Genomic DNA, 24,983 nt, shown 5'->3' on the forward strand with positions numbered 1-24,983 from the left:
AAGATCCAGTCCTATACAGATCTGGTAACGTGGCTGACCCTTTGGAGTGAGAAGAATACTTTGTATATGTGAGCAGAGTTTTTTAAATAACTTCTCACTGTACTGGAGCTATATGCTGACTGGGAGCCAGAGAACTGGAATGCAATAAAGGGGGCTGTGTGATTTCTTTTTTTACTTCTTGATAACCAGTGTGGGAGATCAGAAGCACAGTCTGTGACTGGTTGGGGAATTTAACTTCAGTGTTACCCACCAGTCTTGGGAATATCTGCTCACCCTTTTGCAGCCTGCCCTGACCGTGGCAGTGAGGGCTACCCCAGGCACCCTGGGTCACAGAGGTTCTCATAACATCACACAAGACAAATGGAAAAGACCAATTGTAACCAATTACTGAACCCATATTACATCCTTTCACTACAAGGTTCTCCTTCACTTCCCCCATCTTCAGACTCCTTTCCTTTGCAACTCTACGTTGCGGTTACCGTCCTTTCAGCCAAGGAAGAGCAGACCTCTTTTGAAGCAAATCATCTCAGTCCAAGTCAACTGACTGAAGGAATTGCTGTTGAATGACATGAGTTGCCATCCCAAGGCAGGGCCAGATTAACTTTTTGTGGGCCCAGTGTCAAACATATTTGTGGGCCCCCATTGGGGAAATAGGGCATATGATGGGGGGTGGTCCACAGAGCGAGGGGCCGGTTGGGGGCAATGAGGCACAGTGCAGCGGGAGTGGCCCCACTCAGCCCAGCCAGCAGCACCAAGCTTCTGCCTCCCGCAGGAGAGAGCAGGGGGTGGAGAAGAGTGGGCCTGACCGGGGCCCCCCTAGGGTGTGGGCCCAGCGCCATGGTAAATCCGCTACTGTCCCAAGGACAAGAACGTGTTGCTCATACAATATTGCACAGCTGCTGCCACCACCCAGGTTAGGCAGAGATGAGAAATCAAACCCAATGTGCTACCAGCAGGGCTGTCCAAAAGAAAGAAATTCAGCCAACAGAAGTTACTTTTAATGGGACATTAGAGTCTGAAGTAGTAAAGAATTCCACAGTTAGGGCTCCTGGATCCTGCACCAAACAAAGGAGCAGCCTCTCTCCTTGGGACCCTTTGGGGGTAGTGCACTAGAGGTGCTTCAGTTAGAAATGGTATTTTCCTTTGTAGTTGGGTGAATTAGTGCATCCCTCGTCACCTCTGAAATGGCCAAAGTGTTCTCTAGCTCTGATCCACAGATCAGACAAGCATTTCAGCCTCAAGGAGCAAAGATAAAGGGAAAGTCCCTGTAAAGCATGCATGTACAGAAAATAAACAATGCCTTTATCCAATTGGGATTAAAGTTCACAATTTCACGCAAACAGAGCTGTCTCCTGGGTAATGCCATGCCTGGCCCTTTTGTAAAGCCATTCCCCATGATGCCTCCGTACAGATATGTTGTTTGTTTATCTGCAGAGAAAATACATAATTTATCAGTTTAGTTAAAAATTAAAGTGCTCCTTGGGATTGGAAAATTCTTTCCTTGTTCTACTTTCCAGTGTATATCAGGCAGCTGAGGCAGCGTTCAAGCCTTACCAGCTATTGAATGCACAGTAGACAAAAGAAGAGGATAGGCCAATGGTGACCTTTGTTGCCCCAATGGCCCAGCAGGTCAGCAGCAATCTTTTACTTTATTTTCTGGTAAATTTGTAAATGTGCACCTGTTCACAAAAGCTGCCAACCCTCTAGATTGAGGGTGGATCCACAATTTTCTTGAAGGGCTCCCATGTCCTGCCCCCATTAGACTAGACATCTTTCAGTTCTGAGACTTACTTTCTTTGAAAGGTTAAAAAAAAAGAGGAGAAAGCAATAAAACCCAAGATGCTTTTCACATTGTATTACCTAAGTTTTGATGGCACTGATGGTTCTCTCATGTGGTAATGGTAAAGAATCACCGAAAGTCACTTTCTGTTCATACTGAACATGAAACTATTTGAGGAAGGATAATGATATCATCCCTAAATCTAATCTGCTTCGGTCATTGTAGAGCTCCTTTCTAGAGCCCTCACCTAGCCGCCTTCTGCCTGGGCTCCTGCTAGAATTTTAAACAAACCAAGCAGACATCTTCATAGCTTGTCCCTCTTTTTCCTGTATAAACAATCTTTAAAAACAAAACTGAAGATCAGTTTGAGTCAGTTGCTTCACAGCTCATCCAAATCTGATCATCCTCTGGCCTTGAGGAGGGTTTTGTTGAGTTTATTCTCTTGGATTATGAAGGACTTTGCTCAACCTTCACACAGCCTGTGGTGTGAGTATACCATTGTTACTAGAGTCAAACAGCAGTTCAACTAATTCAGAGACTTGAAGGATAGAAGGGATCATTATGATCATCTGGTCTGATGTCCTGAATAACTCAGACCATAGAATTCCACTCAGTGATTTCAGTATCAAGCCCATAACAGACCCAAACTGGGTGTGCTACCCGCTGAATATTCCACCTGTTTCTTCCACACTGAGTGCCTGATCTGTCTTATCCATGTGGGATCTTGGGGCACAGCTGTGTCCAGTGACAACAGCTGTTGGCCAATATTTTTACCCATTCAGTTTTATCAGGACTAGGTCTCCCGGTTTAAGCTTTGGGCTGCATTCCAACAGCTAACACAGAAAGCATGAGATCTCACAGATTTAGTATCTCTCAGCTTCACATCTTTAAGAAGAGCCATTAAGGCTAAAGATATACCATATAGATTGGCAGCATTGATCTAATCTGTCAACCCATAAACAGCTGAGCAGGGTTTACGCTGGTAATCGTTGTGCCAATCTGGTGGGAGTTGGCATACAGCACAGAAGTCTAATATGGAATCTTTTTGGTGTAGAATTCTCTCAACAATCTGTTTTGTTCCTTCTGCCAGTTCATTCCCTTGTTGGAAGAATTAGTATGCTTAAAAACATACTATTGCCCAAAAGCTTGGAATTTAGAGCTAGCAAACTGTGGTCCATGGCCAGTGACTTTCTTCCAAGCGCCAAAATAATAAAAGGTGCATTTTAACTATTCTGTGATTTGTTGGCTTGTGTGTCTAGTGAAAAGTAGAATTTCTATAAACCTAGAGAAATAGCTAAAGGCTACCAGGTACCCGTGGCCAGGGCCGGCTTTAGGGCGATTCCCGCAATTCCTGGGAATCGGGCCCCGCACCCTCCACCGAAGTGCCGCCGGAAACAGCGGCAACCGATTGAGCTGCCGCCGAATTGCCACTGCTATCTTCGGGCGGCAGCTCAATCGTTAACAGCATCCTCGGCAGCATTTCGGCGGCAGCTCTTTCAAATCAGGACCCACATGTCCTAAAGCCAGCCCTGCCCATGGCCATTTTTCTTCTTGGTGGAAGAGATTCTTTGAGTTGAGTTTTTCTGGTGCAAGATTTGCATAATTCTACTTTGAGTTTTAGGTCCACCTCTAAGTGGGTGTCACACACTGGGGCTTGTTCCTGGTGCTTTCTGAGGCATTGATGTCCCTCCTGGATCTCTTCCTTCATGTGATCCTGCAAGGATTGTGGGCTTCCGTACAATCAGCACAGATCATCAGATCTTCAGACTTCTCCTCATTATGCATGGAAGGTAAGGGCTGGATCTGGGACCTCTGCTAAGTAACATCTGATACCATTTGCAGTTGTGTATCATCACTAACGACTATTTTAATCAATTCTGATTTCTGAAGCGAGGTTGGCAGGCCACTCAATATGGCACCCATGTGTGCTTCTGTGTCTTTCAGAGCCTTTGAAAAATCTGGATAATCAATAGGGCTCCTAGATAAGGTATCAGTCACCATTAGGGAACTCCCTGGTGCATATTCTGTAATAGGTTTAAATCTCAAACACATGAGTAGTCTGTTTTTTGTTTACTAATTAGATGAATGGCTTGTGGTATGCAATGAATTTTAAACGATCAGGCCCTGCAAATATCGTGTGAACCTGTCATATTCCTCTATGCTCTTTTTATGGAGGTACCATGTCATGGAATCTGAAAGTAATCTGAAATAACATGCTACCATATTCCAATCATCTCTGTAACTGAAGAAGTACAATGTTGATTTATCTGACATCAATGTGCAATCACGAAAAAATGAAGAAAATATATATTGCATTATATTCAGACACGCACACACCACTTCTTAAGTCAGGAACTTGGAATCAAGATTATGATTTTAAAAAAGAAAGCACAGGCAATATTGATTTAAAAGCCAGAGCAAAAAAGAATGTCCCGTTCACAGGATGTAGCAGCTGGTTAAGGGCATCATTTTTATAATCAAGGAAGGCCAGATGGGAAGAACAAAACTGCTCTCTAGGAGGTGAGCATACACGAGATGTAGCACAAAGGTATATTTATTTTGGCACTTGACATTTCACATGCTGATTAAATGAAAATTACTTTTTGTCAGTAGAGCTTTAGGAATCCATATCACTGCTTCTACTAATTGGCGAATGTTACTAAACCAACCACCTATTTTATTTCAAAGTAAAGTTTCATCGTGAATAAGGTGGGTCTAGCATAACAAAACCTTGTACCCAACTTGCCACTAATACCAATATTTGAAAGCAGCCAACCTTTTAGAGCTGAAGTGAGCAGTAAGGACATAAATGTATCCCCAATGAAAGGAGTGTTTCCCCATTTATAAGTTATGAGCTGGGTGAAATCTTGTTAGGGGCTGAGTTAAAACCTTGTTCAAACTGATGTGTGAACTCACCCTGCACAAACTGTGTGTTGTAAGAAACACTTAAGGGGTCAGCGCCGGCTCCAGGTTTTTTGCTGCCCCAAGCAGAAAACAAAAAGGGGGGGGGTGTGTGCCATCCCTTGAAAAGTGCCACCCCTTGAAAAGGGCTGCCCCAAGCACATGCTTGGAACGCTGGTGCCTAGAGCCGGCCCTGTAAGGGGCCACACCAAAAACAAGTCCTAACAGTGTCTGCCCAGAAACTAGCACCCTGTGGATGATGAAGTGTCTGACTGGGTATCTATGTGTGTGTGTGTGTGTGTGTGTGTGTGTGTGTTTGTGTAAGTAAAAAAGACAAGCTGGAAACAGAGCCGGCAGACTGAGAGGCCAAGCAGCAGCCTGTAAGCACAGCTGACCTTGGAAAAAGCTAGAAAGTGAGTCTAGTGGGTCTAGTGTTTTGCATCTAGTGTTGGCTAAAGAGGCGTGGGGTTGTCAGATAAGAAACTGCTCCTTTTGCTCTTGGTTCCCCCTGCATTTGGACAAGCAGGACTTTGTACATTCCTTGTAAATAAACTAGATTGCATCAAAGAAAATACCAGACTCTACTTCCAGCTGGGATATCCCTGGGGCCCTAAACTTTGACTAGCTGCTTGGGTCAGAAAGGGGAAACAATAATATCCACATGTATGTATTAGGCACATCCAGCATATGTCTATATTCTGTGGAAAACACTATTCCAGAGGATGAAACAAACAGATTAATGTATTGCCTTTTCGTTTTGAACCACCCACCAGAGATCATTTCTCACCAGCAAGTTAAATTTTCTGGTTCTTCCATCCACCAGATTCTCTCTTGATCCCCAGCAACAGGAAACTAGGTTAAAATCTATTCAAGCAAAATATACCTACCATGTTAATAAGGGACAAGCAGTGAGCAGCTCATGACAGGACACAGAGAGATCACTAAAACCAGAACTAACATATACTGGAGTGACATGCAGAAACCACAGGTTTCCAAACATGTTTGAACATTTGTTCACCCCTGCTCTTGTTAATGTCAATGCACTGCCAGTCCTAGTATTACACAAGTTATCTACACTAGAGTTACTCCTCTCAAGTTAGTCTAGCTCAAGCAAGCCTAGCTCACTGCGATATAACACTTGAGCTGTTGTAGCCACTCTGGAGCTGCACTCATTAGTGTGTGTCACTAAGACTGCTGGGAACACACACAATCCATGGTTCTTAGTGATGTAGCAAAATAAGCCATTCTCTGAATTATTTTCCAGTAAATTGTGAGAGAACTTTTCTGTCCTTTCTGGGCACAGGGAAGGAATTGTGGGAAGACATTGGAGGACTGTTGGCACTTGAGTGGAGCTAGCCTATGTTAGCAATTGACGAATTGTGCTCACTTGAGTTCTGGCCTATACCTTCCCTCTCTGGCCAGCCAACTTTACTTAAAAGTACCACCACACTTCAGTAAAGAGTGTGTGTGTGTGTGGATGGGACTTGAGTTAAGGGCAACATTCAAATTATAATTTGAGTTAACTTTGCAATGAAGACAAGCCCTAGGAGGCTTAACAGAAATTATTTATCTTGGACAAAATCAACTAATCAGTCAAAAAAAAGGGGGGGTGGAGTTGATCATTATGCCTTGTCAATCAAATGCTGAATGAAGAACTAGAGAAGAAAATGAGTTGTCTGTAGATAGGATACTTTTTCCAAGAGGACCTCTTTACTGTAAGACAAGTTTTACTGTCTTGTTTTGATGCTCCTAGTGGTGCCCAGTTAATATGCTCCATTATAACAGTTGGCTCAGATCCTATGGGTAAGCCACCAAGATCAAACTAGCTGAAAAGAAAAGTCCATCCACAGAGTATTTTCATTCAATCCTGGACCAGCAAGGCTGTGTAAACAAGTGTTTTCCCATTATTCACGGGACAGAGCCTCCTTCCAGCACTCTTCTGCTCCACACCATGCTTCACCCTGAATAACAGGGCTTTGAGTGATACAGGAATGGAGTAGGCTATTACACTGATCTCTGCTGAAGCAAAGTGTTATTCTTCTAATAGGTCTCTTCCTTGTCAGACTCGTTGTAGAAGGCTCTGCTGTTGAGACTATTTCTAGTTTTGTTTGGTGCATAGAAAATACACTCAGGAGACTGAGTCTCTTATCTGATCTATTTCTGCCTTGCACTTTCCCTTCTGTTGCCCTGGAAGTTTAATCTTTTCACAGATTTATTCCTTTATCAAATAGCGATTTACTAGGGCCTCACTGCATTTCTGTGTATTTTAGACAGCTGCAAAGAAATAACAATAAGCAGATCCACTCTCTATCAATGAAATACCGATTCTGAACCCCCCTCCCCAATCATCCCCATCCTACTCCTCACATCCACAAAACCTCACACACGCAGGAGTGATGCAGCTTGCAAAAGCCGGTGGAGCCATTCTAGATCAGCATGCCCTGCAGCGAGATCCCCTAGCTTTCCCTTTAAAACCATTCTCAACTGAAGTCACACCAAGTCCACGCAACCAAAGTCTGTGTTTCAGGCTTGTGGAGCAGCATGTGCTCCCCTTGGAGACACCAGGAGGTCAAATTTTATCAGAGGCCTGGCAATCACCTGGACTTCCTCGTTCAAGGGATTTGACTTCAGGTTTACACTCTGCAGCGACTCCATTGAAGAAAGTTTCTCAACAGGGACATCTGGAACAAGAAGAACATGCACAAAATAAACAACCACCTGGATTACGAGAGAGACGCACATAAGATGGTCAGGTCCTTTGGAATTTACGATCATTGTCACTCACATTCCTAGGTGCAATCAGTCTGTGAAATGAAATGAATTCAATGTGAGATGGTGAATGATGGCGGCAGCTGTTCTCTGTGGGTAGTTGAAGCCCAAGAGCTCAGGGTTTCGAAGCTCTGGTAATGCTCCAATTTCTATGTCAATTATTTATTCATAAGAAGAGGGTTTAACTGCAGTAAAGGTATATAAATTACACCCTCAGAGAATGGAACCAGGAAGCTGGGAGTACAATGAGTGGCCTTGCTTTAGATGGGTACCAGTGTTGCCGACTGATTTTGGAGATAAAGCTATCACTGAAGGCACGAATGTGACTTTATTATAAGATCTTGTTTTCACACACTCATCAGGTTCTAAAAAATATTTCCTTTAGGCTGAATTGTCCATGCCTGGTCTCAGCCCAGAAGTGAATTATTTCTGGAAAGTTTGAGGAAAAGCCATTTGAGTTATGGGATACTGCAAACATCTAACACAATTTAGCAGCTCTGCTGCTCACCAGGAACTCGGACATTGTTGGGGAAAACCATTTAGGACAATCTATCTGAGAGGATTCTGTCTCATTGAAATGCACAGATCAAACCCCTCTTCTCTTCCCCTTAGAGAAAAAACTTATTAACATTCAGAACAGGAGAAAACTTGTCTGGGTGAGGAATCGTGAATCTTAACATTCTGAAAACTCTCTACAATTTGGGTGCATTCTGCATATTGTAAGCTTTAATTAAACAATAAAGAAATTATGTTTCTGTCATTTCTTTCACAAAGATACAGTTACCACAATGTAAACAGATGTGCGGCTGCCCTATTTACCCAGCCTGTAGCAGGGTGAACCCCTGCTCCGGCCCTGAAGGGGTTAAAAACAGCTCTGGGAAGGGGCCAAGGCTTGAGAAGACAGCCTTTAGGCTAGGCTGATTGGGGAAGTGGCTGCAGCTGGGGCCACGCCCCAAACTGAGCCACAGCTGGCCCCTATAAAAGGCCAGGGAAGCCAGAAGCACAGTCAGTCTCTCTCTGCCTTCAGAGAGAGAAGGGCCTAGCTGCAGGGAGCTTGAGACTGGATACCTGAGTGAAGCAGGGCTGGGGAAAGGCTGAGGAGCTGGGGAGCTCCAGCCTGGAAAGCCCCAGGCTGAGGCCTAGCATTGGGCTAACGGGTACTGGGGGTTGCAGAGGGCAGCCCAGGGGTAGGCCAAGGCAGCAGGTCCAAACCCCGATGAGTAGGCTGATATTGCAGTCTGCCCCAGAGGGTGGGGCTAGACAATGACTGGCAGTAGCCAATACTGAGGCAAGGTGGGGCTAGAGGGTGGGGGTTCCCGAAGGAGGGGAAACCCAGAGAGAAAGGGGTTACTGCCAGGGGGCAGCACCACCAATAAAAGGGCACCGGGTCCAGGGAGGGACATGGGGGGGCCTGAGGACAGGTGGATCACCAGCCTGCAGAGGGCGCTCCGAACACTGGACTGAGCTAATTCCTGGAGTCACCAGCAGGAGGTGCTGCAGGGGTGAGTCCGGCCCGTCTACACAGCCTTACAGAAAATACTTGGGAATACTTCACTGACGTTCACAGAATTATTGATTTTATTATTTGCATTACTCTAATGCCCAGAGGTCCCATTCAAGATCAGGGACCCATTGCACTGTCTATGGTAAAACACATTGTAAAGAAGAATCCCCACCATGAAGAGCACTGCCTTGTTTTGTGGTATGGTTTTAAGACAACTTTTCAGACATTCTTGTCCAAAAGGCTTCTTGAGATTTTCTCCATACAGGTAGGGGAATAAGAACTGAATTTTTGCATCACACTGAGTAGATTTTTTTTATCTTGGCTGCCAGAGAGCTCCTGCTATGTACTGTTCCCCCCAACAGGTCTTTTGAAAAAATATGGTAATAACCTCCTCACCTGTAAGAAAGCTAGAAAGGGATCCAGTTCAAGATTCTGAATATAGATGTGTGAAAGGGTATGAATACACCTCTCTAGTCTTCAAAGCTCATGGCAAAAATCAATGGAATGGAACAAAATATTTCCTTCCTGTTCCAAGCCTTAGACAACTTGCATCACACTTCCCAGCCGTGTGAAGACTGGGGGAAATGTAAAATAATGGTCATGTCACTCAAATTCACATGCCTTGTATTTAATATTAATAGGGGCTTGTATATTCTGTTTTACCAAGACTTCCCAATCTTCTTCAGTAACATGACAATGTAACTCTTGTTCAGATTTGATCCCAAGAGACTCCAGATGAGAATTCAGGCCTGAAGTGAGATTAGAGCAGTGGCAGAAGTCCTGTACCCTGTGCCCTCATATTTATGCAAGAAGCTCTGAACTGCAACTGCAGATGTGAATACCTCAAGATTCTTCTTCTTCTCTCTTTGGATTATTTATGTCTATTTTCTGTGCCTTATAAAAATGATTAATGATAAAGCAGTCCTTTCTCCAGCATCAGTGTAATTGTATTGGAGATGGAGGATGGAAATATAGGCACCAACTACAACCCAGCAGTCGTACTGGCGACCCCATAGAAGACAGCCACTGGCAGCTGTGGGAGAACACACCAGAGGAGGCTGATTACTATGTTGTGTTTCCATGGGGTGGGGCCTTGAATCTGGTGTCTGCTGTATTAATGATGGAGATATTTATTGAGGCATGTCACAGACGCCCATTAAAATGTTACAAATTGTAATGTACAGGCAGGGCCGCCCAGGGGAGGGGGCAAGTGGGGCAATTTGCTCCAGGCCCCAGACCCCGCAGGAGTCCCACGAGCTCTGGCCCGGTGGTGGTCTGGGTCTTCGGCGGCATTTCGGCGGTGGGGGGACCTTCAGTCGCTCCGGGTCTTCAGTGGCATTTTGGCGGCGGGGGGCCCTTAGTGGTGCCAAAGATGCGGAGTGACTGAAGGGCCCCCCGCCACCGAAATGCCGCTGAAGACCTGGACCGCTGCTGAGTGAGTACAAGCACCGCAGCTCCCCCACTTTGCCTCAGGCCCCCTGAATCCTCTGTGTACAGGAACCAGGGTACACAGCTGTGCATGGCTGCACTGGGTGTACTGGTGAGAGGAGAAAGCAGCTGCAGCGTAGGTTTTAAAGATTTGTTAAATAGTTACTGGAGCCTACACTCTCACTTCAGTTCCCCAAGCCTAGAGCTCCCCACAAGGAAGCCACCTGAACTAAAATTTATGGGACCATCCTGGTTTTGTTGGGCCAGGCTTGTGTCCTGCAAGATTAGTCTCATAGTAATTCTGGGCATCATACCACACTGAGGTAGTGCTTACCTGTTGTGATGATGCATCAAGTTGACACATCACTATACATCAGTGTATAATATATCTTTGAGAACTCATGGAGAATGGGTGAGGTCCTAGAGGGCTGGAGAAGTGCAAACATAGTACACCAGTTTTTATAAAGGGAAACAAAGAGGATCCAAGAAATTATAGACCAGCCAGCCTAACTTCAATATCTGGAAAGATACTGGAACAAGTGATTAAACGATCAATTTGTAATAGGTTTATAAGCAATTGCCTGCATGGATTTGTCAAGAACAAATCATGCCAAACAAACCTAATTTCCTTCTTTGACAGAATTACTGGCCTAATGGAGAGAGGAAAGCAATAAATATGCTACGTCTTGACACATTCCCACATGACATTCTCATAAGCAAACAAGGGAAATGGGGTTTACATGAAATTACTATAAGGTGGGTACACAACTTCAAAGAGTAGTTATCAATGGTTCACGGTAGAACTGGTAAAGCGTATCTAGTGGGGTCTCACAGGGTCAGTCCTGGGTTTAGTAGTATGCTTTTAAAATTTACAGATGACACATAGCTGAGGGGCGGGGCAGAGGTTGCAAGCACTTTGGAGGACAGGATTAGAAATCAAAATGACCTTGACAAATTGGAAATTGCACTCATCTTTATTGAATCTTAGTGATTTCAGATCAAAGTACTGCTTTCAGGAAGGAAGAAATCAAATGCACAACTACAAACTACAAAATGGGGAATAACTGGCTACTGCTGAAAAGGATCTAGGGGTTAGAGTGGATCACAAATTGAATATGGATTAACAATGTGATGAATTGGGGAAAAGGCTAATATCAATCTGGGGTGGATGATCAGGAATGTTGTATAAAAGACACGGGAGGTAATGGTCCTGCTCTACTCGTCACTGGTGAGGCCCCAGCGTGGGTGGTGTGTTCAGTTCTGGGTGCCACACTTTAGAAAACGTGGACATAGTGGAGATAGTCCAGAGGAGAACAACAAAAATGGTAACAGGTTTGGAAAAACTGACCTATGACGAACGATTAAAAAAACTGAGCATTTTTAGTCTTGAGAAAAGAAGTCTGAGGGGGACCTGATAACAATCTCCAACTATGTTAAAGGCTGTTATAAAGAGGAGGGTGATTAATTGTTCTCCATGTCCATGAAGGTAAGACAAGTAGTAATGGCTTAATCTGCAGCAAGGGAGATTTAGGTTAGATAGCAGAAAAAAATTCAAACTATAAGAATAGTTAACTCTGGAATAGGCTTCCAAGGAAGGTTGTGGAATCTCCATCATTGGATATTTTTAAGAACAGGTTAGACAAACACTTGCCAGGGATGGTCCAAGTGTACTTAGTTCTGCCTCAATGCAGGGGGGCTTGACTTGATGACCTTGACATTCCTTCCAGCCATACATTTCTATGATTCTATGATCTGTACTGATGCAAACACTACAGCACCGTGATGTTTTTATAGTAGTAACCCTCTGAATCATAGCATTTCTCCTCCTAGCATATTTTGTGGATTCTCAGGGGATGGAAGAGAAAAGCAACTGGAATAAAGACTCTTTAAGAAAATAGGATCTCTCTCCCTGGAGTCAACAGGATCTGGAAATGCTGGAAAAGCAAAGAACTTAAGACTCACAGGAAAGGGGAGCAATTTGTGTTACTCATCAGTGAGCACTGACGGGCTCTGAAGGCAATCCCTGGGGATAGTCTTCTTGAGCAGGGGAACACATGGAGTCTTGCTGGTGCTGGTGGCTAAAATACAGATGACAGGGTTATTAATGCCTCCCAACATCAGAAAATTTGGTTAAAAGAAGAAGGTGGATTTTTTTTCCTCTGTTTTACATTTTACAACCTAATTTAATACTTTGATTTTTTTCCTGTTTAGAAGTGAAAACAAAATGTGGAACAGAATTTAAAAAAAATCCTCCTACTGCTCAATATATTAACGCCTGCCAACTTCTTACTGTTAGTGCCATCCCAGGTCAGCTGAAATAATAATAGAGGGGCAAAGGTCCCACATAGTGCCCAGGTAACACTACTGTTTAATTAACAGAGATGCCATCCATGGATGTGAACATCAGTTCATATAGAGGTGCCTGCTGAGAAGGTGAAAGTCACTTGATGGAACTGAACCCATCACAAGACACTCTAGCAGGTCACTGATCACACTCAGGCATGCTGCTAAGGGTGCTGCTGCTAAGACCTTTCCATATTGAGCTTTTTTTTTTGTTGCACAGACACCAGCACCAGGAGTGCTTGTGTAGAATGGCTGCTGGCATTTTAGCACCACGTTGTCTAGATCTGCTCTAAAAGAGTTAGACAACCCATGCTAAGAACACAGATGAAGCATATGGTAAAAATACATTGCTAGCACTTGTGGAAGATTTTATGAAAAACCTTTAAATCCCCCAAAGCTTGGGCCCAATAATAAGTCGGCCATGGGAATCTGCTGAAATGAGCTGTTCAGAGGTGAAAGTAAGCCGGACTGGACTGGCTTCTCCGGCGGTGATTTAAAGGGCCCAGGGCTCCAGCTGCTGCAGGGAGCCCCAGGCCCTTTAAATCACTGCCGGAGCTCTGGCAGCCAGGCTTGGGAGAGGATTTAAAGGTCACGGAGCTCTGGCCCCTGTGGGGAGCCCCAGGCCCTTCCAGCGGCGGCAGGGCTCTGGCGGGGATTTAAAGGGCCCAGGGCTCCCCACAGTGGCAGGAGCCCTGGGCTCTTTAAATCACTGCCGGAGCCCTGCTGCCGCTACCCCAGCCCTAGCCTGAGCCCTGCCGCCCTGGGGTAGTGGTGGCAGGGCTCCTACGGTGATTTAAAGGGCCCGGAGCTCTCAGCCAGCTCTGCAGCTGGTAGCTCCAGGGTGATTTAAAGGCCCTGGGGCTCCCAGCCACAGCCAGAGCCCCGGGCCTTTAAATCTTGAAAGGCCCCGCCCCCGCCTCTTCTGGTTGAGGCCCCGCTTAGGACTCCAGCATACCGGTAAGTCCTTTACGTTACTTTCAGCCCTGGAGCTGTTCAATATCTCCTTCTATTTAAAAGTGTCACCAGAGGTCAGCTGGCTGAAATGAAACTTCTGTTCTGATAGGGCTTTAAAAGAGTAAGGAATAAAGCCCATAGGAACCTTTAAAGATGCACTGTTTCTTTACAATGATAGCAGGAAACCAGGCAGGAGGGGCCAGGGAAGGCTCTAGGCAGAAGCCCTGATTGTTCATAGGGGGCCTTTATAAAAGCTCTTTCTGGGCCTCTAAACCCTTTAGTAGCAAGATGCCTATTTATGCAGTTTCAATGGTTGTGTGAATGCCTGTGCACCACTGGTAACAATTTTGTGTGTGGTTGGGGGTCCAAACAGTAGTCAGAGTGTCAAATTTCTGTGGCCACAGACATGGTTTCACTGCCTGAGAGCATGGGCGGAGCCTTATGGAGTTAATACACACGCATCAACGTCCAGTATAACTGCTTAACATAATGCAAGTGACCAGAGTGCAAAAGAAGTCATTTCTCTGGACTCCAATTTCTAAAGGCACTGGAAAGTATATAATAAATAAATACAAATCATATGGTATAGTCATGCTGACAAAGAACCATATGGATCATTAGGAGCCAAACAGCTGCAAACCAAAGATAAGATGGAACAGTTATTGGTGAATACAGTGAAATGAAAAAGTCCCAATTCTGTCTGTCAAATTGGTACATTCTGCATAGCTGGGCATATGAATCCCATTCCTTTGAAGTCAGAGTCTCTGGCTATAGCTTCCTGCATCAATGCAAGGTGTTCCTTCCTCCAGCCATCCTAGTCTCCAGCTTAGACTTCCGTATTAGTTTAAAGAGGTTTCCAGACATTTCTACAATAATAGGCAAAGATTTCCAACTAACTTTGTAAAAAGGAGTTTGCCTGGTAATTGTTCTCAGTCCCTCGCAAACTGTGCTGCATGTGCTCTCTCAGCTATGGCACAATGATTGACAGATTTGCCTGAGGCCAACAAACAGATGCAAAAGAGAATTAAACACCATATAATAAAAATTTGAATTAAATTCTCACATACAATAATCTCCAAAGGCTAAAAGCTGCATAATGCTAACTTACAGTGAAATGTTTGTGTGCAAAGCTGGACATATAATTTAGTTTCTTCTCCTATTATAAAATGTGCACAACATCCATACTTGCCTAACATCTGATTTTTGGCCTGAGACTTAAGCTTTTGGGGATTTTTTGATTGCTCAGGACAACTTCCAAAATCTTAAGAGTTTCAGCAAAGCTGCAGGAGCCATGACATCAAGCAACACAACTGCACAAATTTCCCGGTCTTACAGTGAAACATTAAGTAGCAATACAATTGCCATGGTCTTTGGGAAACCTGTTTAACTTTTTAGTAAGAGAGAGAGAACTCCAGTTGCAAAACATCATAGGCCCTGACTTCATCGGTGCTCTGGGGCTTAAGCACCCACCAAAAAAAAAAAGGGGTGGGGGTAGAGGTGCTCAGCACCAGCAGGACCAGATTAATCTTTTGTGGCCTGAGCACCCAGACTGCAGCTCCGCCCCCTGCTCTGCCCTGAGGCCCTGTCCCCGCTCAGCATCTTCCCCCTAGGGCCCCACCCGTACTCCCCTCCCAAATCACCGTCTCCACTTGGCCTCTTCCCTCTGAGGCCCTGCCCACCGCTTGCACATGGGAGGGGCGTAAAGGAGCACTCAGTGGCAAAATCTAAAGTCAGCGCCTGTGCAAAACATAAATAATTTAACTTAAGACCAGGCACAAAAAGATTAAAAGGAATATTAATTAACATATTATAAAAATCTAAAACAGTTTTTCTATCAAAATTGGAGATGAGCAGCTAGTCTGGTCACCGTTCTATTGCACATGCTGTCTGCTATTGCAGGATGATTGACAGGTCTGTTGTGTCCAAAAGTGGGCTGGAGGGAGTTGATATCGTAAAATTATACAAGGCAAACATGCTGTTCATTTTATCGCAGGGAAAACAGAGAGGTGTTAGAAAAAGAAAACTGACTGGAAACAAATTTTCCTGAGCCTTTGGTAAACTGCCAAATGGGACATTTGTTAAAAGACAAATGTCCCATCCAAGGCAGATGAAGATGCTAGTATTTTGAAACATTATCAAAAGGGCCATGCTCAAGGCTGGTAGATCAGAGACATAAGAAGAACAGAAAGATTTCTAGGATCCCTCTTTACCCTTTTCACTTGGGAAAAGCTTCCTTATTTCAAACTGAACAATCGATTGATAGCAAGGTCAGTACCACTGGAACAGTGATGCAACTGCAAACAAAGATCAGGAGTCTACACACGTTCTCTGTAGAGAAGCAATGCCAGCTCCACAAACAAACTTTAACAGATTATCTATAAACACATTGAACAAAGGCAGAAAGGGCCTAAGGGAAGACTTGTTAGAATACTCTTCTCCACTCCCTCCTTTGCCTGCTGGCCTGCCTGCTCTGGTGTCTATTAAATACAATGAATTCTAATATGTGGATGCTCAAAATCCAAGGAAGAGTTAGTAAGTCACAGCTTTGAGTGTGTATCTTATAAAGCTGTTCTGAAAGTAACAGTGCTTCACTCCTGACTGGCTATGCCAATTCTGAGCCCTACACAGCTCTCCCTTGTGGAAAATGTTTGATCAATTTCAGTTGACTAATCATGTTTGGAAACAAAGCAATAGATATTGGTATTCTGATTTCTGGTGCTAGAAACTAATAGAGATCAGTTGAAAAATTCTAATGAGACTACAGCCAGGGCTGCAAAAACACGTGAATGACCTGCCCTTCATTCCTGATTCTTTCCTTTAAACAAGACTATCAAATACTGCAATGGCTTGGGAGCAGAGACAAAAAGCAACCAGAAATTCAGCCAAAAAATCTCTATTCACAGACCTTTTAGTCTGACCATGGTAGGCTGTGGTCTTGTTAGAACTCAGTGTAAGCAGAGGCAGGCTTAGTCAGTCCTTGAATGGGAGGTATCCAAAATAAAGTCAGCAAAGAGTCCTGTGGCACCTTATAGACTATCAGAAGTTTCGGAGTATGAACTTTCGTGGGTGAATACCCACTTCGTCAGATGCATGCACCCACGAAAGCTCATGCTCCAAAACTTCTGTTAGTCTATAAGGCGCCACAGGACTCTTTGCTGCTTTTACAGATCCAGACTAACACGGCTACCCCTCTGATACAGAATAAAGTCAGTTGATGAGGTTGAATACAGTCAGGAGATGGTTTATCTTCTCTGTTAGTCTGTGGTGAATGATTGGGCAACAATGGTGTTAGGAGACTAAGGCCTAGTCTACACTACGCATTTAAACCGGTTTTAGGAGCGTTAAACCGATTTAACGCCACACCCGTCCACACTAAGAGGCCCTTTATATCGATATAAAGGGCTCTTTAAACCGGTTTCTGTACTCCTCCCTAACGAGAGGAGTAGCGCTAATATTGGTATTACCATATCAGATTAGGGTTAGTGTGGCCGCAAATCAACGGTATTGGCCTCCAGGCGGTATCCCACAGTGCACCGACTGCTCTGGACAGCAATCAGAACTCGGATGCAGTGGCCAGGTAGACAGGAAAAGCCCTGCGAACTTTTGAATATCATTTCCTGTTTGCCCAGCGTGGAGCTCTGATCAGCACGGGTGGCGATGCAGTCCGAAATCAAAATCCAAAAAGAGCTCCAGCATGGACCGTATGGATGTGATCGCTGTATGGGCAGGCAAATCTGTTCTATCAGAGCTCCGTTACAGAAGACGAAATTCCAAAGCATTTTTAAAAAATCTCCAGACAGAGGCCACAGCAGGGACTCAGCACACTGCTGCGTGACAAACGTAACGGAAAGCCAAAGAATCAAATGGACGCTCATGGAGGGAGGGAGGGAGGGAGGGAGGGGGGACTGAGGACTCAAGCTATCCCACAGTTCCTGCAGTCTCCGAAAAGCATTTGCATTCTTGGCTGAGTTCCCAATGCCTGTAGCGTCAAACACATTGTCCGCGGTGGTTCAGGGCATAGCTCGTCAATTTACCCCCCTCACCCACCCCCAGAAGTAAAAGGGAAAAAAATCCTCTCTTGACTCTTTTAAATGTCACCCTATGTTTACTGAATGCTGCTGACAGACGCGATGCTGCAGCAGTCAACGGCAGCATCCTCGCCCCCCACCCCATGGGTGGCTGATGGTACAATATGGCTGATATCCATTGTCATCATCAGCCTTGTGGTAGATGGTGCAGTACAAAAGGACTGGTATCTGTCCTCATCATCAGCCCATGAGTGCTCCTGGCTGGCCTCCGGTGAGGTCGGCTGGGGGCACCTGGGTAAAAAACTCCTGATCATTCCCAGTAGATGGTACAGTACGGCTGGTAACCATCTTCATCATAGCAACAGGGGGCTGAGCTCCATCAGCCCCCGCCCTTCATGTGTAAAGAAAAGATTCTGTTCTGCCTGGACTATCATAGCAGCGGGATGCTGGGTTCCTCTCCCCCACACTGCTTAATGTCCTGTCTGGACTATCATAGCAGTTGGAGGCTGCCTTCCCCTCATATCTCACTAACAAGTCACTGTTTCTTATTCCTGCATTCTTTATTACTTCATCACACAAATGGGGGACACTGCAACGAAAGCCCAGGAAGGCTGGGGGAGGAGGGAATCAACAGGTGGGGTTGTTGCAGGGGCACCCCCTGTGAATGGCATACAGCTCATCATTTCTGCGGGATCTGACACAGAGCGGCTGTGCTCTCTGGTTCTCTGATACACTGGTTCTCTAGTACACTTGCCCCATATTCTAGGCAGGACTGATTCTATTTTTAGATACCATAAAGGAGGAATTGACTCGGGGAGTCATTCCCATTTTTGTCTTTTGCGCCCCCGGCCAATCTCAGCCAGGAGCACCTATGACAGCAGCAGATGGTGCAGCACAAAAGGACTGGTAACCGTCATCTCATTGCCAATTTACAATGGCATGGTAGATGGTACAGAACGGCTGATAACCATCTCTGCTATCATGCAAAAGCAAATGAATGCCTGCTGTGTAGCGCTGCTGAATCGCCTCTGTCAGCGGCATCTAGTACACATACGGTGACAGTGTCAAGAGGCAAAACAGGCTCCATGGTTGCCATGATATGGCGTCTACCAGGGCAATCCAGGGAAAAAGGGCGCAAAATGATTGTCTGCCGTTGCTTCCCCGGAGGAAGAAATGACTGACGACATTTACCCAGAACCACCCGCGACAATGATTTTTGCCTCATCAGGCACTGGGATCTCAACCCAGAATTCCAAGGGGCGGGGGAGACTGCGGGAACTATGGGATAGCTACAGAATAGCTACCCACAGTGCAACGCTCCAGAAATCGACGCTAGCCTCGGACCGTGGACGCACACCACCGATTTAATGTGCTTAGTGTGGCCGCGTGCACTCGATTTTATACAATCTGTTTTACTAAACCGGTTTATGTAAATTCGGAATAATCCCGTAGTGTAGACGTACCCTAATATTTTACAGACCGCAAATCCCATCTTGCTTTAATTAGATATGAAAGTCTTCAATTCCTGACTCTAAAATGTGCCAGTTTTCTGGCACTATTATAATGGCTTCCCCATTCCACCCCCAAAATGGTTACTTTTCAGTTCTGTGTTAAGTAATGTGATGCAATATCCACATATGCAATATCCACATCTACTCAGATATCCAGAGGCGAGAGGCATGTGATAAGTGAATTCATCATGATATCTTTCACTGCTTCATCTGCATCTGGGCCTCTAATCCATCTAAAATTCCAAATCCACAACAACTGCAAACCACTGCCACTGTTTAAATCAGACAGACAGACAGACAAACAAATGAACCTGCCCAGGGAAATGTTTCTTACTCTCTTCCCAAAAATCACCCTAGTCTGAGTGCCCCAGTGGGCAGTCGTGCACCACTGATGGCTTTTCTACATTATGGCATAGTTACAGTGTCTGCATAGTTAAGGCTTTGTTAGGCTGGCATTTAAAACAGAGATGAAACCTCTTTATATGTATGAACAATGAGTGTAAATAAGTATAGAATGAATTTTCTGAAAATCTACAAACAAGCCTGTTAATTAGCTTATGATTCAAATATAGCCCATGTAACAAATGCAGAAGTTGTTACCATCCGATAGCTGTTGAATATGTACGTGAAAAAAAGATAGTGATCTCTGTTCTGGTCCCAATGGACAGATAGTGCCAGTTCTGATGTGAACAATTTGGCAGTCACATCAGAGAGGCCAATGATTAAATTACTCTATAAGTAGTCCCTTGTTGGTCATTGTTGTGTGGAAACCTGCACTGCTGCTTCCCCTGTTATGGGATAAAGTAGAGAGAATTTCAGTTTCTAGGGCTATTGGCTGAGTACCTTTTAACAGCACTCAATTCACTGATTTATTTAGAAAATTTTTTTTTGTTTTAATAAAGTTTCTTTTGCTAACAGACTGACCCACTCCAAAACTGCACATTGTAATTGATTAAACTGGGCTACAGAGCTGATTAAAAGGCAGCTGGAAACCACCATCCTGGCAAAGCACTGATTGCACCAAAACATTATTTATCAGTTAGCTGAGGGAAGCAGGCATGGAAGTCACAGACATGTGCACAGATGTAACAGCTGAATTTTTCCATTAATTATAAATGGGTCAACTTCCCTCCTCCAGACAGAATAATCAGCTGGGAAGGGGGCTATTTTTTTTTTGGAAAAGAAAAAATAATTAGCTCTGAGGATCCAATTTATTTGTTTTAAATTTACTGGAAATCTGTAGATATTCCAAAAAGCATTTTATTCAACAGAGTGTTCTTATGCACTCACCGTCCACTAAAATGTTATGTTCACAAGCCTTCAGGGCAGAGGTGAAAGTAACTTAAGGGACTTACTGGTATGCAGGGCTGGGGTCCTGAGCAGGGGGGAAAGGGGGCAAGTGCTTGGGTGGAAGGGACGGGGCCTTTGAATCCCTAGGCCCTTTAAATCGCCACTGCTACCCTGGGGCTCTGGCGGTGATTTAAAGGGCCAGGGGCTCCAGGCGCTGCCAGGAGCCCAGGACCCTTTTAAATTGCTGGTTGGGGAAGCTGCCCCCTACCGGTAAGGTCAGCTCTTGATGGTAAGCTGTACCGGTTTCACCTCTACTTCAGGGACAAGCTCTCCAAACCACACCCTAAAAATATACATCAAACTGAACCCACAGGCACACCCACACAAATACTCTTGCAGACACGTACAATCCCACAAAAAATGATTTTTTAAAGCCATACACATGGCACATTACCACAGACTTTGCAGAGGATCCAGTTCTGTTGCTCGCCCACATGCTAAATGACCACCCAGCTGCAGGATCGGGCTCACAGAAAGTACACTCGCACTATACACACGTATACAAACCCTCCTCAAACATCAGCCTTGGCCAGTCTCTTTCCCTAAGCAGCTGTGTTACGTACAATTTAACTGGCTTCATCATGTCAGCTGTGATAGGTCTCCTCCTTGGGTGGATAAAAGGTTGTCACATTGCAATGTTACATCAGCATGATACATATTTTGTTTTAAGAGTTTCTGAATGTTACGGGGGGACAGATGTTGGCCCATAGTCTCCTTCCATAGCTCCCCTTAACTTACACACACACACACACACACACACAGTTGTAATAATTGGGCCTACAAGTTTACCCTAATTGTGAACTCAACTGTAAAAATTATGTGGAAGTTCATAAGATGTCACAATAACCTCTAACAACAAATGCTGATGGCAAAAGGTATGAAAGGAAGATAAAAAAACTCAGTCCAAACAAAAAGGCCTGCCTATATAACTCAAGGACTGTGTGAAGATCATGCTTGGCAAACAAGAAAAGTATGGAACCAGAAATCAGTGAATCAACATTGGTATGTCAGATAGTAGGCCTAATTGGTGGACAAAATAATGAGGAGATGGGCTGTTCAGCCCACCATTCCCTTTTTGGGTCCTTAAAGAAAGAGATTTTGGGGAGAAAAATTAGCTACTGAAGCAAGCTTCAGTGTCATGGCTGCCACCCCCACCAACTCCTGGGACCCAGGGCTTTCATCATCCTGATTCAGAGACATGTCCTGACCAGTCCAGACCAGCGTGAGGTACCAAGATGACAGTCCCACCACTACCAAGTGTATCCCAAACACCATCTGTGTCGGAATGGGATCAGACTTTAAAAGCAACAGCAACAACAACAGCTCCATCCCATCTCCACTAATTTCTCTTTTCCCCAAATGGACAGTTATTACCGTCTTTGATACCAGCTAAGACCAGCTATCAAACAAGACTCTCTTTTCCTTCTAAAATGTCTCTCCAGGTAAAGGGAACAAGGCATGTTGTTAAAATGGAAGGCTTAATACATTACATTTCAAATGCTTTAACTGTTTTTCCTTCTTTTCAATAAAAGGTTAAAATGATTTTTAATGGTGTGTTGCCATGGTACTAACCAGGCTGAAGTCTCTGTATACCAAACCCTGGTCCTTCTTTAACATTGTTTAATGTTGAACAGTAACTGGCTTACGTTAACATCTTTAGCTCATGTAGTCCATCTAAATCAAAACAACATACACACATCTGACACAACCTCTAACTCTCAAGCAAACAGCTCTGGAAAAAGAATGATTTTTTTAAAAGCTTCAGAAGAAGTGGAAGCTGCAGATTCAACGCACATTGGTATGACCCTCCCAGAGGTTTTGTTAACAAGGTACATGGTCTAAAAGAAGTCACGTGAAAATATTATTGCTGTTTTATGTTCCTTAGTTAACCCCCCTATGTGAAATTTCTTTATTATACTAAAGAGTGAATTTCATTTCCCAGTTATGATAATAATAGCAGTGCCTGGGAGAAAACACACAAGTAAAATCCTGTGTATTGTTGACAGCAAATTGATTCCTATGTAGAGCTGGTCAGGAATTTTTCAGCAAAATTTTTTACTTGAAAACATTTTGAAATTGGTTTTTTTTATAGTGTGCGTTTATTGTTTATGTAATGCTTTATTTCTGAGCTTCTATCTAAACTCTCATGCCTTAGGTGATGGTAGTACTGGATCCAGGAGCTACTGGATTAATTGCTATTGTCCCCTGTCATGTGACAAGGATATTAAACTTCTGTAACCCTGACCTATATCAGGTAATTGGAGCCAGAAAATAAAGATTAATCTCTTACCAGCACTCCCGTTTATTACACTTTATTATGGGTGAAGTGAGTTAAGGAGAAGGAGCGTAGGTGGTGTGTGTAGTTGAGATGTAGTGATGCAAGATTTGAAATGAGAAGATGCAGCTATAAGTTTCAGTGGCTTTTTTCCTGTCTTTTCTGTTTGTTAACCATATGTTAGTGCTTATCTTCACAACGATAACCAAAAGCTTTAATTACACAGTATGATGGTGGCAAGTTGTACTTCTAAATATACTTTTTCATCTCTACAGACATCTAGCTCTCTGGAAGGAACCTGGGCAGTTTTCTGACTGATGTAAAGTGACAGGCTGCCAAAATGCAATTTCTGCCAGCAACTTCCAGAGATCTGCAATTTATCCCTCAGATCGTATCACTGAAGATTTGGCAGTCGTTTGTTGAAGCAGTTCAGATTAAGCAATGAGTGGGCACTTTTCTAGAGAGCTCAGTTAAACTGGACGCAGCAGGATCGAGGGAAAGAAACACAGACTGTACTCTCAATTCTGAAATTTTACACGGGATATCACATGGGAGGGCTATGAACCATTCTTACAGCATATTCATTCTACAATAGGATTATTTTGTTAGCTATTATATCCTACTAATCCAGCCAGCAGTATCAATTAATATATTTCTTTTTCTGAAATTAATCCATTTTATTCTTATATTTTATGAGTATTAATTTCTTGGAATTTAGGATGTGTTGAAGCAAGTGTTTCCTAATAATAAGTTTTGCTGAAATGCTGAAATGCAAGAAGCCTACCGGCCTGTAAGATCCATAAGATCTGCTATATAGCAAAAAGTAGAATTAGTTATAAATATGACATCATAAAAGCTGGCAACCTTTGGCATAGATAAGAATGGTCCCTGAAATTTTGGGGAACCTAAGGGAGGAACTATCCACATCACAGGTTTATCCGGCTTCTACAACTGGTTGGTAACCGCAGGGTACTCTACAACTCGAGGTCAGCAAGAGAGCCTAGGTTGGCCGTTTTGGAATGAGATAATTCTCATTAATATATTTAGAAAGTAAGTGTCATAATTCACTAACCTATAGGAGAAGGGTACCCATACATTTCTTAGGGTATGGAAACAAGATTTGGGTATAATAGGCTGGGCCTGATTTGCATAGGTCAGGATCCTATAAAATACCTTGTAAGAGAGGACTAGGAAGGCTTTTTAGCTCTTAGGGTCTGCTATGTTCTATACTCTATAGACAATCTTTTCATTTATCTATCTATTCTATCTTCTATCATGCTATCAGCTCAGCTTGTGCAGTATAGTATAACTACTCAACATTCCTAACCACTGGGGAAGCCAGCACCATCGTGTAATCAGGCATGCCAGGAGTAAGGCTAGTCCTTCACCTCCTATTACCAGGCTCTCAAGGAAGGGTGTGAGTATGTTAGGTTAAGGTACTTATAATAGAAATGTTACCACCAGGAGTTTGGAATTCTTTTACTGTTTTGCAGTTATACGTTTCATTGCATTCCTTATTTTTACGTTAATGGCAATAAAGATTTTATCAATTTGGTATTGTCCTCAGTGCATGTGTTCTTGCCAAGCACCCCGAGAATCCTCTCCCAATATAGAGCTCTCTGAGTTCTTGAACTCTATAGTCTGAATTGGATAAGAACTTATACATCTTCTGGTCAGATGCGATCAGTGGCGAGCCATAAAAACTAACCCATCAAATTCAGGCCAACAGATTGGCACTTACTTAAGAGGTTAAAAAGCAAAACTCTGTGTGACCTAGTCACTGGCAGGGCCGCCCAGAGGAGGGGGCAAGTGGGCAATTTGCCCCTGGCCCCAGGCCCCACAGGGGCCCCGAGAGCCCTGGCCTGGCAGTGGTCCGGGTCTTCGGCGGCATTTCGGCAGCGGGGGGCCCTTCACTGCCGAAGACACGGAGCGACTGAAGGGCCCCCTGCCGCCGAAGACCCGGACCGCTGCCGGGTGAGTTCAAGCGCCGCAGCTCCCATGCTTTGCCCCAGGCCCCCTGAATCCTCTGGGCGGCCCTGGTCACTGGGCATAGTCTGCTAACAGTTTCCTTTGTAACAGACAAATTCTGGGCATCGATCCCAGAGACCTTATAATACTTCCTTTTTTAAATCCTTGCAGC

General features: G+C 44.2%; 1 protein-coding gene across 10 annotated transcripts in view; it reads right to left on the reverse strand.

The window, feature by feature from the left end:
- Positions 1-1,031: 1,031 nt before the first annotated feature.
- LRRC20 (leucine rich repeat containing 20) overlaps positions 1,032-24,983 on the reverse strand; it is a 192,947-nt gene continuing 168,995 nt past the window's right edge. For 5 of the 10 annotated variants that reach the window (XM_039546754.1, XM_039546756.1, XM_039546757.1 and 2 more), the window contains 2 exons: positions 7,280-7,362; positions 1,039-1,428 (listed from right to left, as the gene is read on the reverse strand). In XM_039546754.1, coding sequence (XP_039402688.1) covers positions 1,324-1,428; positions 7,280-7,362 — 188 coding nt within the window. In that variant the 3' untranslated portion in view covers positions 1,039-1,323. Of the gene's footprint in view, positions 1,429-3,342; positions 7,363-24,983 lie in introns of those variants that run through there. The other 5 variants (XM_039546752.1, XM_039546759.1, XM_039546753.1 and 2 more) reach the window with 3 other exon arrangements.

The sequence above is a fragment of the Mauremys reevesii genome, linkage group 7 (assembly GCF_016161935.1).
Source record: "Mauremys reevesii isolate NIE-2019 linkage group 7, ASM1616193v1, whole genome shotgun sequence".
Taxonomy (NCBI): Eukaryota; Metazoa; Chordata; order Testudines; family Geoemydidae; genus Mauremys; species Mauremys reevesii.